We start from the raw sequence: 17,724 nt of genomic DNA, 5'->3' as shown, positions 1-17,724 counted from the left end.
TCAACGAGGGGAGGAGCCTATGCATTCTTCTTATGCTGTCAGAGTGACTCAAACATTATAACTAAATCAACGAGGGGAGGGGCCTATGCATTCTTCTTATGCTGTCAGAGTGACTCAAACATTATAACTAAATCAACGAGGGGAGGGGCCTATGCATTCTTCTTATGCTGTCAGAGTGACTCAAACATTATAACTAAATCAACGAGGGGAGGGGCCTATGCATTCTTCTTATGCTGTCAGAGTGACTCAAACATTATAACTAAATCAAAGAGGGGGAGGAGCCTATGCATTCTTCTTATGCTGTCAGAGTGACTCAAACATTATAACTAAATCAACGAGGGGGAGGGGCCTATGCATTCTTCTCATGCTGTCAGAGTGACTCAAACATTATAACTAAATCAACGAGGGGGAGGGGCCTATGCATTCTTCTCATGCTGTCAGAGTGACTCAAACATTATAACTAAATCAACGAGGGGGAGGAGCCTATGCATTCTTCTTATGCTGTCAGAGTGACTCAAACATTATAACTAAATCAACGAGGGGGAGGGGCCTATGCATTCTTCTTATGCTGTCAGAGTGACTCAAACATTATAACTAAATCAACGGGGGGGTGGCTCCATACGATTACATTTTTTGGGAATTTCAGTCTTTGTTGATTGTTAGTTCTGAAATATGATCTTACTGAAACACACATACAGTGGGGAGACCAAGTATTTGATACACTGCCGATTTTGCAGGTTTTCCTACTTACAAAGCATGTAGAGGTCTGTAATTTTTATCATAGCTACACTTCAACTGTGAGAGACGGAATCTAAAACAAAAATCCAGAAAATCACATTGTATGATTTTTAAGTAATTAATTTGCATTTTATTGCATGACATGAGTATTTGATACATCAGAAAAGCAGAACATCTCAGTCCCAGAATAGGACCGTAGTCTCAGTCCCGGAATAGGACCGTAGTCCCAGTCCCAGAATAGGACCGTAGTCTCAGTCCCGGAATAGGACCGTAGTCTCAGTCCCAGAATAGGACCGTAGTCTCAGTCCCGGAATAGGACCGTAGTCTCAGTCCCGGAATAGGACCGTAGTCTCAGTCCCAGAAATGGACCGTAGTCTCAGTCCCGGAATAGGACCGTAGTCTCAGTCCCGGAATTGGACCGTAGTCTCAGTCCCGGAATAGGACCGTAGTCTCAGTCCCAGAATAGGACCGTAGTCTCAGTCCCAGAATAGGATCGTAGTCCCAGTCCCAGAATAGGACCATAGTCTCAGTCCCAGAATAGGACCATAGTCCCAGAATAGGATCCTAGTCCCAGTCCCAGAATAGGACCATAGTCTCAGTCCCGGAATAGGACCGTAGTCTCAGTCCCAGAATAGGACCATAGTCCCAGTCCCAGAATAGGACCGTAGTCTCAGTCCCAGAATAGGACCATAGTCCCAGTCCCAGAATAGGACCGTAGTCTCAGTCCCGGAATAGGACTGTAGTCTCAGTCCCAGAATAGGATCCTAGTCCCAGTCCCAGAATAGGACCGTAGTCTCAGTCCCAGAATAGGACCATAGTCTCAGTCCCAGAATAGGACCATAGTCCCAGTCCCAGAATAGGACCATAGTCTCAGTCCCAGAATAGGACCGTAGTCTCAGTCCCAGAATAGGACCATAGTCCCAGTCCCAGAAAAGGACCATAGTCTCAGTCCCAGAATAGGACCGTAGTCTCAGTCCCGGAATAGGACCGTAGTCTCAGTCCCGGGAATAGGACCGTAGTCTCAGTCCCGGAATAGGACCGTAGTCTCAGTCCCAGAATAGGACCATAGTCTCAGTCCCAGAATAGGACCGTAGTCTCAGTCCCGGAATAGGACCGTAGTCTCAGTCCCAGAATAGGACCGTAGTCTCAGTCCCGGAATAGGACCGTAGTCTCAGTCCCAGAATAGGACCGTAGTCTCAGTCCCAGAATAGGACCGTAGTCTAATTCCCAGAATAGGACCGTAGTCTCAGTCCCAGAATAGGACCGTAGTCTCAGTCCCGGAATAGGACCGTAGTCTCAGTCCGGAATTGGACCGTAGTCTCAGTCCCGGAATAGGACCGTAGTCTCAGTCGTAGTCCCGGAATAGGACCATAGTCTCAGTCCAGTCCCAGAATAGGACCATAGTCTCAGTCCCAGAATAGGACCATAGTCTCAGTCCCAGAATAGGATCCTAGTCTCCAGTCCCAGAATAGGACCATAGTCCCAGTCCCAGAATAGGACCTAGTCTCAGTCCCAGAATAGGACCATAGTCTCAGTCCCAGAATAGGACCGTAGTCTCAGTCCCAGAATAGGACCATAGTCTCAGTCCCAGAATAGGACCGTAGTCTCAGTGTTTGGAATAGGACCGTAGTCTCAGTCCCGAATAGGACCGTAGTCTCAGTCCCGGAATAGGACCGTAGTCTCAGTCCCAGAATAGGACCGTAGTCTCAGTCCTGGAATAGGACCGTAGTCTCAGTCCCAGAATAGGACCGTAGTCTCAGTCCCGGAATAGGACCGTAGTCTCAGTCCCAGAATAGGACCGTAGTCTCAGTCCTGGAATAGGACCGTAGTCTCAGTCCAGAATAGGACCGTAGTCTCAGTCCCGGAATAGGAAGTCTCAGGACCGTAGTCTCAGTCCCGGAATAGGACCGTAGTCTCAGTCCCAGAATCTGACCGTAGTCTCAGTAGAATAGGACCGTAGTCTCAGTCCCGGGAATTGACCGTAGTCTCAGTCCCGGAATAGGACCGTAGTCTCAGTCCCAGAATAGGACCGTAGTCTCAGTCCCAGAATAGGACCGTAGTCCCAGTCCCAGAATAGGACCATAGTCTCAGTCCCAGAATAGGACCATAGTCTCAGTCCCAGAATAGGACCGTAGTCTAATTCCCAGAATAGGACCGTAGTCTCAGTCCCAGAATAGGACCGTAGTCTCAGTCCCGGAATAGGACCGTAGTCTCAGTCCCGGAATAGGACCGTAGTCTGAATTAGGACCGTAGTCTCAGTCCCGAATAGGACCGTAGTCTCAGTCCCAGAATTGGACCGTAGTCTCAGTCCCGGAATAGGACCGTAGTCTCAGTCCCGGAATTGGACCGTAGTCTCAGTCCCGGAATAGGACCGTAGTCTCAGTCCCAGAATAGGACCGTAGTCTCAGTCCCAGAATAGGACCATAGTCCCAGTCCCAGAAAAGGACCATAGTCTCAGTCCCAGAATAGGACCGTAGTCTCAGTCCCGGAATAGGACCGTAGTCTCAGTCCCGGAATAGGACCGTAGTCTCAGTCCCAGAATAGGACCATAGTCTCAGTCCCAGAATAGGACCGTAGTCCCAGTCCCGGAATAGGACCGTAGTCTCAGTCCCAGAATAGGACCGTAGTCTCAGTCCCAGAATAGGACCATAGTCTCAGTCCCAGAATAGGACCATAGTCCCAGAATAGGATCCTAGTCCCAGTCCCAGAATAGGACCATAGTCTCAGTCCCGGAATAGGACCGTAGTCTCAGTCCCAGAATAGGACCATAGTCCCAGTCCCAGAATAGGACCGTAGTCTCAGTCCCAGAATAGGACCATAGTCCCAGTCCCGGAATAGGACCGTAGTCTCAGTCCCAGAATAGGACCGTAGTCTCAGTCCCAGAATAGGACCATAGTCTCAGTCCCAGAATAGGACCATAGTCCCAGAATAGGATCCTAGTCCCAGTCCCAGAATAGGACCATAGTCTCAGTCCCGGAATAGGACCGTAGTCTCAGTCCCAGAATAGGACCATAGTCCCAGTCCCAGAATAGGACCGTAGTCCCAGTCCCGGAATAGGACCGTAGTCTCAGTCCCGGAATAGGACCGTAGTCTCAGTCCCGGAATTGGACCGTAGTCTCAGTCCCGGAATAGGACCGTAGTCTCAGTCCCAGAATTGGACCGTAGTCTCAGTCCCGGAATAGGACCGTAGTCTCAGTCCCGGAATAGGACCGTAGTCCCAGTCCCGGAATAGGACCGTAGTCTCAGTCCCAGAATAGGACCGTAGTCTCAGTCCCAGAATAGGACCATAGTCTCAGTCCCAGAATAGGACCATAGTCCCAGAATAGGATCCTAGTCCCAGTCCCAGAATAGGACCATAGTCTCAGTCCCGGAATAGGACCGTAGTCTCAGTCCCAGAATAGGACCATAGTCCCAGTCCCAGAATAGGACCGTAGTCTCAGTCCCAGAATAGGACCATAGTCCCAGTCCCAGAATAGGACCGTAGTCTCAGTCCCGGAATAGGACTGTAGTCTCAGTCCCAGAATAGGATCCTAGTCCCAGTCCCAGAATAGGACCGTAGTCTCAGTCCCAGAATAGGACCATAGTCTCAGTCCCAGAATAGGACCATAGTCCCAGTCCCAGAATAGGACCATAGTCTCAGTCCCAGAATAGGACCGTAGTCTCAGTCCCAGAATAGGACCATAGTCCCAGTCCCAGAAAAGGACCATAGTCTCAGTCCCAGAATAGGACCGTAGTCTCAGTCCCGGAATAGGACCGTAGTCTCAGTCCCGGAATAGGACCGTAGTCTCAGTCCCGGAATAGGACCGTAGTCTCAGTCCCAGAATAGGACCATAGTCTCAGTCCCAGAATAGGACCGTAGTCTCAGTCCCGGAATAGGACCGTAGTCCCAGTCCCAGAATAGGACCGTAGTCTCAGTCCCGGAATAGGACCGTAGTCTCAGTCCCAGAATAGGACCGTAGTCTCAGTCCCGGAATAGGACCGTAGTCTCAGTCCCAGAATAGGACCGTAGTCTCAGTCCCAGAATAGGACCGTAGTCTAATTCCCAGAATAGGACCGTAGTCTCAGTCCCAGAATAGGACCGTAGTCTCAGTCCCGGAATTGGACCGTAGTCTCAGTCCCGGAATAGGACCGTAGTCTCAGTCCCAGAATTGGACCGTAGTCTCAGTCCCGGAATAGGACCGTAGTCTCAGTCCCGGAATTGGACCGTAGTCTCAGTCCCAGAATAGGACCGTAGTCTCAGTCCCGGAATAGGACCGTAGTCCCAGTCCCAGAATAGGACCGTAGTCTCAGTCCCGGAATAGGACCGTAGTCTCAGTCCCGGAATAGGACCGTAGTCTCAGTCCCGGAATAGGACCGTAGTCTCAGTCCCAGAATAGGACCGTAGTCTCAGTCCCAGAATAGGACCATAGTCCCAGTCCCAGAAAAGGACCATAGTCTCAGTCCCAGAATAGGACCGTAGTCTCAGTCCCGGAATAGGACCGTAGTCTCAGTCCCGGAATAGGACCGTAGTCTCAGTCCCGGAATAGGACCGTAGTCTCAGTCCCAGAATAGGACCATAGTCTCAGTCCCAGAATAGGACCGTAGTCCCAGTCCCGGAATAGGACCGTAGTCTCAGTCCCGGAATAGGACCGTACTCTCAGTCCCGGAATAGGACCGTAGTCTCAGTCCCAGAATAGGACCGTAGTCTCAGTCCCAGAAAAGGACCGTAGTCTCAGTCCCAGAATAGGACCGTAGTCTCAGTCCCAGAAAAGGACCGTAGTCTCAGTCCCAGAATAGGACCGTAGTCTCAGTCCCAGAAAAGGACCGTAGTCTCAGTCCCAGAAAAGGACCGTAGTCTCAGTCCCAGAATAGGATCCTAGTCCCAGTCCCAGAATAGGACCGTAGTCTCAGTCCTGGAATAGGACCATAGTCCCAGTCCCAGAATAGGACCATAGTCTCAGTCCCAGAATAGGATCCTAGTCCCAGTCCCTGAATAGGACCGTAGTCTCAGTCCTGGAATAGGACCATAGTCCCAGTCCCAGAATAGGACCATAGTATCAGTCCCGGAATAGGATCCTAGTCCCAGGCCCAGAATAGGACCGTAGTCTCAGTCCCGGAATAGGACCGTAGTCTCAGTCCCAGAATAGGACCGTAGTCTCAGTCCCAGAATAGGACCGTAGTCTCAGTCCCAGAATAGGACCATAGTCTCCTTCCCGGAATAGGACCATAGTCCCAGTCCCAGAATAGGAGCGTAGTCTCAGTCCCGGAATAGGACCGTAGTCTCAGTCCCAGAATAGGACCGTAGTCTCAGTCCCGGAATAGGACCATAGTCTCAGTCCTCTGCTCCTGATGAGAAGCAGCTTTTGCAAAGTCCCCTTCTCGTTTTAAACCCCAGAAAATATATTGAATTTAGCTGCTCTGGTGTCGGCGGCCAAAACAGCATCTGATGTGCCTTATTTGTTGACAGTGTGAGATTAGGCACAGAGGGTCGACATCCAGGGGCTTTTCCATGCAGAGATGGAGCAAAGCCCCGCACACATACACTATGCGAGCGGGTACGCACACTCGATGTCACAACTCAGTCATTGCATTGGCATCTGCCCGGTTAGTGCATCCGATGTCAGGGTTGGCCTTTTATCTCTGTGTGTTTGGAGGGAGGGAGGGGGTAGAGCTCTCTCTCTCTCTTGGTGTCTGTATATTAGCTGGGGTAGAGCTCTCTCTCTCTTGGTGTCTGTATATTAGCTGGGTTAGAGCTCTCTCTCTTGGTGTCTGTATATTAGCTGGGGTAGAGCTCTCTCTCTTGGTGTCTGTATAGTAGCTGGGGTAGAGCTCTCTCTCTCTTGGTGTCTGTATATTAGCTGGGTTAGAGCTCTCTCTCTTGGTGTCTGTATATTAGCTGGGTTAGAGCTCTCTCTCTCTCTTGGTGTCTGTATATTAGCTGGGGTAGAGCTCTCTCTCTTGGTGTCTGTATATTAGCTGGGTTAGAGCTCTCTCTCTCTTGGTGTCTGTGTATTAGCTGGGTTAGAGCTCTCACTCTTGGTGTCTGTATATTAGCTGGGTTAGAGCTCTCTCTCTTGGTGTCTGTATATTAGCTGGGTTAGAGCTCTCACTCTTGGTGTCTGTATATTAGCTGGGTTAGAGCTCTCTCTCTATCTTGGTGTCTGTATATTAGCTGGGGTAGAGCTCTCTCTCTTGGTGTCTGTATAGTAGCTGGGGTAGAGCTCTCTCTCTCTTGGTGTCTGTATATTAGCTGGGTTAGAGCTCTCTCTCTTGGTGTCTGTATATTATCTGGGTTAGAGCTCTCTCTCTTGGTGTCTGTATATTAGCTGGGTTAGAGCTCTCTCTCTCTCTTGGTGTCTGTATATTAGCTAGGGTAGAGCTCTCTCTCTTGGTGTCTGTATATTAGCTGGGTTAGAGCTCTCTCTCTCTCTTGGTGTCTGTATATTAGCTCAGTTAGAGCTCTCTCTCTTGGTGCCAGTGAGAGCTGAAGCCATACCATTGTACTGTACTATTTCCCTCCCAGGCGTGACGGACGTTCCTCTGGACCCTCTGTAATTCACACAAGGGTTGGGGTCAATTCTAATTCTATAATTTAACATATATTTTCAAAGACTTCTCTATAAACTATTTATTTTTTAAAGTTATTAAAACAAATTATTTATTTTTTAATTAAAACCACTTCCTGAATTCAGTGACTAATTAGAATTTAATTTAATTTAATTTAATTGGAACGGCAGGGTAGCCTAGTGGTTAACCCACTGTTCCTAGACCAGTTAACCCACTGTTCCTAGACCAGTTAACCCACTGTTCCTAGACCAGTTAACCCTCTGTTCCTAGACCAGTTAACCCACTGTTCCTAGGCCGTCATTGAAGATAAGAATTTGTTCTTAACTGACTTGCCTAGTTAAATAAAGGTAAAATAAAAAATGAACAACCCTGGTCCGTGTTACCCCATGCTTCCCTATATTTATCCCTTAGCTTCCCTATACTTATCCCTTAGCTTCCCTATACTTATCCCTTAGCTTCCCTATACTTATCCCTTAGCTTCCCTATACTTACCCCATGCTTCCCTATACTTATCCCTTAGCTTCCCTATACTTATCCCTTAGCTTCCCTATACTTATCTCTTAGCTTCCCTATACTTATCCCTTAGCTTCCCTATACTTATCCCTTAGCTTCCCTATACTTATCCCTTAGCTTCCCTATACTTATCCCTTAGCTTCCCTATACTTATCCCTTAGCTTCCCTATACTTATCCCTTAGTGGGATGAGACCTCCACCATCAGGGGTCTTCAGATAATGTTGTCGTGGCGGGCAGGTTGGTGGCATGTTAAGGAATAACAGTTGTTAGTAAGTTGTGAGTGAGTTGTGAGTGAGTTGTTAGTGAGTTGTGAGTGAGTTGTTAGTGAGTTGTGAGTGAGTTGCGAGTGAGTTGTGAGTGAGTTGTGAGTGAGTTGTGAGTGAGTTGTTAGTGTGTTGTTAGTGAGTTGTGAGTTGTGAGTGAGTCCTCACATTGTGCACTATACATTCTGTTACAATATGTAAGATATTTTCTTAACTGGTATATTATGTATTTAAATGTATATTTGACATAGGATGACAATATTACTTTTATAAAGTACAACGCAAAAAAAATGTGTTTGTAATCTTACTGATAGGTGAAATTGTATTTAATACGTTTGTTTTTAATTAAACATAAAAATAAAATAAAATACAATTATGTTTCTGATGAAAGAAAGTATTTAAATTTATAAATATTATGTTGTAATTTGTTGCAGAAATAACTACAAAATTGTACTTCTGTAGACTTGGAAATGTAGAGAGCATTCAGAGAGTAATCAGAGAGCATTCAGAGAGTAATCAGAGGGCATTCAGAGAGCATTCAGAGAGCATTCAGAGAGTATTCAGAGAATATTCAGAGAATATTCAGAGAGCATTCAGAGAGCATTCAGAGAGTATTCAGAGAATATTCAGAGAGTAGTCAGAGAGCATTCAGAGAGCATTCAGAGAGTATTCAGAGAATATTCAGAGCATTCAGAGAGCATTCAGAGAGCATTCAGAGAATATTCAGAGAGCATTCAGAGAGCATTCAGAGAGCATTCAGGGAATATTCAGAGCATTCAGAGAGCATTCAGAGAGCATTCAGAGATATTCAGAGAATATTCAGAGAGCATTCAGAGAGTATTCAGAGAATATTCAGAGAGCATTCGGAGAGTATTCAGAGAGTATTCAGAGAGCATTCAGAGAGTATTCAGAGAATATTCAGAGAGTAGTCAGAGAGCATTCAGAGAGTATTCAGAGAATATTCAGAGAGTAGTCAGAGAGTATTCAGAGAATATTCAGAGAGTAGTCGGAGAGCATTCAGAGAGTATTCAGAGAATATTCAGAGAGTTTTCAGAGAGTAGTCAGAGAGCATTCAGAGAGTATTCAGAGAATATTCAGAGAGTAGTCAGAGAGCATTCAGAGAGTATTCAGAGAATATTCAGAGAGTAGTCGGAGAGCATTCAGAGAGTATTCAGAGAATATTCAGAGAGCATTCAGAGAGCATTCAGAGAGTATTCAGAGAGCATTCCGAGAGTATGCTGTCTGCAATAATAGTGTTTAACAGGATTTTATTTTTGGACTACTCTCATATCTGTACTCCACACATACAATTATCTGTAAGGTCCCTCAGTCCAGCAGGGATTTTAAAACACAGATTCAACCACAATGACTAGGGAGGTTTTTCAATGCCTTGCAAAGAAGGGCACCGATTGGTAGATGGGTAAAAATATTTAAAAAACAGACATTGAATATCCCTTTGAGCATGGTGAAGTTATTCATTACACTTTGGATGGTGTATCAATACATGGCTGAGATAGGAGAAAACTGAGGATGGATCTACAACAATACTAACCTAAATGACAGAGTGAAAAGAAGGAAAACCTGGTTCAGTCTGCTTTCCACCAGACACTAGGAGATGAATTCACCTTTCAGCAGGACAATAACCTGGTTCAGTCTGCTTTCCACCAGACACTGGGAGATGAATTCACCTTTCAGCAGGACAATAACCTGGTTCATTCTGCTTTCCACCAGACACTGGGAGATAAATTCACCTTTCAGCAGGACAATAACCTGGTTCAGTCTGCTTTCCACCAGACACTGGGAGATGAAGTCACCTTTCAGCAGGACAATAACCTGGTTCAGTCTGCTTTCCACCAGACACTGGGAGATAAATGAACCTTTCAGCAGGACAATAACCTGGTTCATTCTGCTTTCCACCAGACACTGGGAGATGAATTCACCTTTCAGCAGGACAATAACCTGGTTCAGTCTGCTTTCCACCAGACACTGGGAGATGAAGTCACTTTTCAGCAGGACAATAACCTGGTTCAGTCTGCTTTCCACCAGACACTGGGAGATGAATTCACCTTTCAGCAGGACAATAACCTGGTTCAGTCTGCTTTCCACCAGACACTGGGAGATGAATTCACCTTTCAGCAGGACAATAACCTGGTTCAGTCTGCTTTCCACCAGACACTGGGAGATAAATGAACATTTCAGCAGGACAATAACCTGGTTCATTCTGCTTTCCACCAGACACTGGGAGATGAATTCACCTTTCAGCAGGACAATAACCTGGTTCAGTCTGCTTTCCACCAGACACTGGGAGATGAAGTCACCTTTCAGCAGGACAATAACCTGGTTCAGTCTGCTTTCCACCAGACACTGGGAGATGAATTCACCTTTCAGCAGGACAATAACCTGGTTCATTCTGCTTTCCACCAGACACTGGGAGATAAATTCACCTTTCAGCAGGACAATAACCTGGTTCAGTCTGCTTTCCACCAGACACTGGGAGATGAAGTCACCTTTCAGCAGGACAATAACCTGGTTCAGTCTGCTTTCCACCAGACACTGGGAGATAAATGAACCTTTCAGCAGGACAATAACCTGGTTCATTCTGCTTTCCACCAGACACTGGGAGATGAATTCACCTTTCAGCAGGACAATAACCTGGTTCAGTCTGCTTTCCACCAGACACTGGGAGATGAAGTCACCTTTCAGCAGGACAATAACCTGGTTCAGTCTGCTTTCCACCAGACACTGGGAGATGAATTCACCTTTCAGCAGGACAATAACCTGGTTCAGTCTGCTTTCCACCAGACACTGGGAGATGAATTCACCTTTCAGCAGGACAATAACCTGGTTCAGTCTGCTTTCCACCAGACACTGGGAGATAAATTCACCTTTCAGCAGGACAATAACCTGGTTCATTCTGCTTTCCACCAGACACTGGGAGATTAATTCACCTTTCAGCAGGACAATAACCTGGTTCAGTCTGCTTTCCACCAGACACTGGGAGATGACGTCACCTTTCAGCAGGACAATAACCTGGTTCAGTCTGCTTTCCACCAGACACTGGGAGATGAATTCACCTTTCAGCAGGACAATAACCTGGTTCAGTCTGCTTTCCACCAGACACTGGGAGATGAATTCACCTTTCAGCAGGACAATAACCTACAACCTGGTTCAGTCTGCTTTCCACCAGACACTGGGAGATGAATTCACCTTTCAGCAGGACAATAACCTGGTTCTATCTGCTTTCCACCAGACACTGGGAGATGAATTCACCTTTCAGCAGGACAATAACCTGGTTCTATCTGCTTTCCACCAGATACTGGGAGATGAATTCACCTTTCAGCAGGACAATAACCTGGTTCAGTCTGCTTTCCACCAGACACTGGGAGATGAATTCACCTTTCAGCAGGACAATAACCTGGTTCAATCTGCTTTCCACCAGACACTGGGAGATAAATTCACCTTTCAGCAGGACAATAACCTGGTTCAGTCTGCTTTCCACCAGACACTGGGAGATGAATTCACCTTTCAGCAGGACAATAACCTGGTTCAGTCTGCTTTCCACCAGACACTGGGAGATGAATTCACCTTTCAGCAGGACAATAACCTGGTTCAGTCTGCTTTCCACCAGACACTGGGAGATGAATTCACCTTTCAGCAGGACAATAACCTGGTTCAGTCTGCTTTCCACCAGACACTGGGAGATGAATTCACCTTTCAGCAGGACAATAACCTGGTTCAATCTGCTTTCCACCAGACACTGGGAGATGAAGTCACCTTTCAGCAGGACAATAACCTGGTTCAATCTGCTTTCCACCAGACACTGGGAGATGAATTCACCTTTCAGCAGGACAATAACCTGGTTCAGTCTGCTTTCCACCAGACACTGGGAGACAAATCCACCTTTCAGCAGGACAATAACCTGGTTCAGTCTGCTTTCCAACAGACACTGGGAGATGAATTAACCTTTCAGCAGGACAATAACCTGGTTCAGTCTGCTTTCCAACAGACACTGGGAGATGAATTCACCTTTCAGCAGGACAACAACCTAAAACACCAAGGCCAAATCTACAGTAGAGTTGTTAACCAAGAAGACAGTGAATGTTCCTGAGTGTCTGAGTTACAGTTTTGATTTAAATCTACTTGAAAGTCTATCGCAAGACTTGAAAATGGTTTGTCTAGCAATGATCAACAATAAATTTGACAGAGCTTGAAGATTTTAGAAAATAACAAATGGACAAATGTTGCACAAGGTGCTTCTAAAAAATGATTGACTTCAGGGGTGTGAATACCTAGGATAGGATAAAGTAATCCTTCTCACCCCCCCCCCCTTAAAAGATTTAGATGCACTATTGTAAAGTGGCTGTTCCACTGGATGTCATAAGGTGAACGCACCAATTTGTAAGTCGCTCTGGATAAGAGCGTCTGCTAAATGACTTAAATGTAAATGTAAATGTCTATAACATCACAATAAATCCATTTAATATAGCCTATAACATCACAATAAATTCATTTAATATAGCCTATAACATCACAATAAATTCATTTAATATAGCCTATAACATCACAATAAATCCATTTAATATAGCCTATAACATCACAATAAATCCATTTAATATAGCCTATAACATCACAATAAATCCATTTAATATAGCCTATAACATCACAATAAATTCATTTAATATAGCCTATAACATCACAATAAATCCATTTAATATAGCCTATAACATCACAATAAATTCATTTAATATAGCCTATAACATCACAATAAATCCATTTAATATAGCCTATAACATCACAATAAATTCATTTAATATAGCCTATAACATCACAATAAATCCATTTAATATAGCCTATAACATCACAATAAATCCATTTAATATAGCCTATAACATCACAATAAATCCATTATTTAATTTAAATGTAAATGTACTTGTGAAAATTAGATATTTCTGTATTTTATTTTTTTCTCACTTTGTCATTATGGGGTTATTGTGTGTAGATGGGTTAGAAGAAGAAAAAACATTGAGTTAATCCATTTTGAAATCTGGCAAATCATAGCAAAATGTTAACTAAGTCAAAGGGGTATGAGTACTTTATGAAGTATTTTATAGTACTTTATTAACATATACAATATTTCATGTTCCTATGCTGCAACAACTAGATTTACTTCAAATTTATTTTTATTTTTTTGTGGGAAAATATTTAAGTTAGAGTAATATTAGTTGTAACAAATATTACAATGATTTATGAGTGTTTATTTTTTTATAAATAACTTATTTCAATAGTGATGAATGTACTGTACTGCAATTTTGGAGTCTAATGCCATTTCTCATTCTTTCTCATTTCAGGGGAAATGTATTAATTTCAGCCGACTGCAGAACCATTAGAGGACAAAGATTATAATCTACAATGATTACTGTTCTCTTGGTAAAAGCAAGATCTAAAAATCCCCCCAAAATCCAAAAACCACAATCCTTTTGCTTCACTCTATATTGTGTACAAAATGGAGGACTCTTCTCCATGATATCTCCTGTTTTCTCAAAAATCATACTCATAAGAACATTTACATTTTTCCATCCATCAATAACTGGGATATATAAACTCCATATTTTTCCACTTGTCGTATAAAAAAATAAATGTATTTTTCTTTCACAAGAAGCCCAAGCGAATAAAAGTACTGGACAAAATGGCCGTTCGGATCCAGATTTTAAAAAAAATATATATATATTTTTTTGCACCAAAGGATTAACATATTCTGACCATATTGTGCCTTCTGTGGAAAACCTTATATCATGGGCACAGACGGAAGCTATCTAAACAATAACTAAAAAACATAACGAGCGAGAGAGAGAGCAAGACTGCCTTTAAGCGTGGCAGTATGAATACTCCCAGCAGGCCTCGACACACAGTGCACAAGTCCATCGCCTCTTGGCAACGGCTCGTCACAAATCTCCTCTCCCTCCACTATCGTTTGAAAGATGCCCGGCGGGACCTCCTATGAACGTATATCCTGTCATTTTAACACTGAGAAGTGCACACGCATGATAAACTGTAGACAGACAGGACGCCCTAAGGTATTGGAAGCAGTAGCTAAGACATTTACCCTTTAGTTTTGTGAAGACACCTTTCTTTCATTATGCACTGGGGACAAGGGGAGAGTTACTAGAGCGTTATCCCACCGCGGGCCGGGCCGGGACGGGCCGGGCCGGGACAGGACAGACCCTCTGACCAGACCATCACAGCTCTCTTCTTCAGACTAGGTTTAAGGGATAGGCTGCCTGAAGCCCCTGGCATGGTGCTTGGCTGTGTTCCCCTCGGTTTTGATGCAATCTGCTGTATGCTCATGAAGGCGTACAACATCACAATCCAATAAACATGACAGTCAGTCAGTTAAAGAGTTTTAAAATATAGATACAGCTGTCTCTAATGTCACTGCTACCCTTACCCCTCTGTCTCTAATGTCACTGCTACCCTTACCCCTCTGTCTCTAATGTCACTGCTACCCTTACCCCTCTGTCTCTAATGTCACTGCTACCCTTACCCCTCTGTCTCCAATGTCACTGCTACCCTTACCCCTCTGTCTCTAATGTCACTGCTACCCTTACCCCTCTGTCTCTAATGTCACTGCTACCCTTACCCCTCTGCTACCCTTACCCCTCTGTCTCTAATGTCACTGCTACCCTTACCCCTCTGTCTCCAATGTCACTGCTACCCTTACCCCTCTGTCTCTAATGTCACTGCTACCCTTACCCCTCTGTCTCCAATGTCACTGCTACCCTTACCCCTCTGTCTCTAATGTCACTGCTACCCTTACCCCTCTGTCTCTAATGTCACTGCTACCCTTACCCCTCTGTCTCCAATGTCACTGCTACCCTTACCCCTCTGTCTCTAATGTCACTGCTACCCTTACCCCTCTGCTACCCTTACCCCTCTGTCTCTAATGTCACTGCTACCCTTACCCCTCTGTCTCCAATGTCACTGCTACCCTTACCCCTCTGCTACCCTTACCCCTCTGTCTCTAATGTCACTGCTACCCTTACCCCTCTGTCTCCAATGTCACTGCTACCCTTACCCCTCTGCTACCCTTACCCCTCTGCTACACTTATCCCTCTGTCTCTAATGTCACTGCTACCCTTACCCCTCTGTCTCTAATGTCACTGCTACCCTTACCCCTCTGTCTCCAATGTCACTGCTACCGTTACCCCTCTGTCTCTAATGTCACTGCTACCCTTACCCCTCTGTCTCTAATGTCACTGCTACCCTTTCCCCTCTTTCTCCAATGTCACTGCTACCCTTACCCCTCTGTCTCTAATGTCACTGCTACCCTTACCCCTCTGCTACCCTTACCCCTCTGTCTCTAATGTCACTGCTACCCTTACCCCTCTGTCTCCAATGTCACTGCTACCGTTACCCTCTTTCTCCAATGTCACTGCTACCCTCTGTCTCCCTCTGTCTCCAATGTCAACCCCTCTGTCTACCCTTACCCCTCTGTCTCCAATGTCACTGCTACCCTTACCCCTCTGTCTCCAATGTCAATGCTACCCTTACCCCTCTGTCTCCAATGTCACTGCTACCCTTACCCCTCTGTCTCCAATGTCAATGCTACCCTTACCCCTCTGTCTCCAATGTCACTGCTACCCTTACCCGTCTGTCTCTAATGTCACTGCTACCCTTACCCCTCTGTCTCTAATGTCACTGCTACCCTTCCCCCTCTGTCTCTAATGTCACTGCTACCGTTACCCTCTTTCTCCAATGTCACTGCTACCCTTACCCCTCTGTCTCCAATGTCACTGCTACCCTTACCCCTCTGTCTCCAATGTCACTGCTACCCTTACCCCTCTGTCTCTAATGTCACTGCTACCCTTAACCCTCTGTCTCCAATGTCACTGCTACCCTTACCCCTCTGTCTCCAATGTCACTGCTACCCTTACCCCTCTGTCTCCAATGTCACTGCTACCCTTACCCCTCTGTCTCTAATGTCACTGCTACCCTTACCCCTCTGTCTCTAATGTCACTGCTACCCTTCCCCCTCTGTCTCCAATGTCACTGCTACCCTTACCCCTCTGTCTCTAATGTCACTGCTACCGTTACCCTCTTTCTCCAATGTCACTGCTACCCTTACCCCTCTGTCTCCAATGTCACTGCTACCCTTACCCCTCTGTCTCCAATGTCACTGCTACCCTTACCCCTCTGTCTCCAATGTCACTGCTACCCTTACCCCTCTGTCTCCAATCCTCCAAGGACCTCCCTGCTTCTACCCTTCCCTTCTGTCTCCAATCCTCCAAGGGTCTCCTTGCTTCTACCCTTCTGTCTCCAATCCTCCAAGGACCTCCCTGCTTCTACCCTTCTGTCTCCAATCCTCCACGGACCTCCCTGCTTCTACCCTTCTGTCTCCAATCCTCCACGGACCTCCCTGCTTCTACCCTTCTGTCTCCAATCCTCCAAGGACCTCCCTGATTCTACCCTTCTGTCTCCAATCCTCCACGGACCTCCCTGCTTCTACCCTTCTGTCTCCAATCCTCCACGGACCTCCCTGCTTCTACCCTTCTGTCTCCAATCCTCCACGGACCTCCCTGCTTCTACCCTTCTGTCTCCAATCCTCCAAGGACCTCCCTGCTTCTACCCTTCTGTCTCCAATCCTCCAAGGACCTCCCTGCTTCCCTCCAGTCTCAGCCCTATAGCTTCCCTCAGCTGCAGAATATCAACGTTTAATTAAAATAATTAAAGAGAACAGCAAGCAGCAGCCTGTGAAGATTTGGCCGTCTTTTTTTTTATTGCTTTTGACATTGAATGACCTATAACGGTACGTGCATTATTTGGAGAGAAAGAGGCCATCCCATCCTGTCTCCTTGGTGACGGTTTGGTGCACCCTGGCTCTCCGAAACCCAAACGTAAAACCAAGGCAACGGATGCGACGTACAGATAAGTATTGTTCAAATTATATTACCAAGACTCGCACGCAGAGCTCCACCCCCCCTCACCCCCCCAAAGAAAAGCGGTAGTATATATATTTGTTGTAGATTTCTCAAACGTGTTGTCATTACGCCAATCCCAAAATGATGTCAGTGAGAGAGGAGCATTGTGGGGGAGGAAAGGCAGCAGCTGAAGAGAAATGGCTCCAATGATCCAGTCACTTTGGATACGGTACTTCAGATGCAAAATGGATATTCGAGCCGAAACCTGACAAAGCTCGCCCGGTTTTGATGGGAACCGGTATAGACAATGACCAGTGGCTGGGTCAGTGGGATGTCTCTGTGCAACCAGGGAAGCTTATCAAATGACACTAAAAATAAGTTCAACAACCATCAAGTTTCAGGGGGAGGGCCAAGAGTTTCAGGGGGAGGGCCAGGAGTTTCAGGGGGAGGGCCAGGAGTTTCAGGGGGAGGGCCAGGAGTTTCACATTTGGTGGGCATGCAAGTGCACGAGACGGGTTGGGCGCGCACAACGTCGTCTCTGACTTAATTATCCCTTTGTTTTGTTATCTGTGAGGACAGTAAGGGACAGGAGTGACACTGATGGTCAAATACACAATCCTGCTGTGATATTAGTTTCATACATATATTTTTAGTCTCTTGCCTAATTTCTCAGTTTAACATTTTGGTCAGATAATCAGCTTTGTATTTTTTTACATTAAATTTCTATGTTACATCTGAACCCATACTA

At 45.8% G+C, this 17,724-nt stretch overlaps 1 protein-coding gene across 1 annotated transcript in view; it reads left to right on the top strand.

The window, feature by feature from the left end:
• LOC115124703 (anthrax toxin receptor 2-like) overlaps nucleotides 1-13,752 on the top strand; it is a 200,576-nt gene extending 186,824 nt beyond the window's left edge. Inside the window, exon 16 of the mRNA XM_065011349.1 lies at nucleotides 13,410-13,752. Coding sequence (XP_064867421.1) covers nucleotides 13,410-13,448 — 39 coding nt within the window. The 3' untranslated portion in view covers nucleotides 13,449-13,752. The remainder of the gene's footprint in view (nucleotides 1-13,409) is intronic.
• Nucleotides 13,753-17,724: the final 3,972 nt, after the last annotated feature.

Source organism: Oncorhynchus nerka, linkage group LG27 (genome assembly GCF_034236695.1).
Source record: "Oncorhynchus nerka isolate Pitt River linkage group LG27, Oner_Uvic_2.0, whole genome shotgun sequence".
NCBI classification, from domain to species: Eukaryota; Metazoa; Chordata; class Actinopteri; order Salmoniformes; family Salmonidae; genus Oncorhynchus; species Oncorhynchus nerka.
Note: the sequence above shows the minus strand (reverse complement) of the source record. Positions and strands in the feature narration are given on the sequence as shown.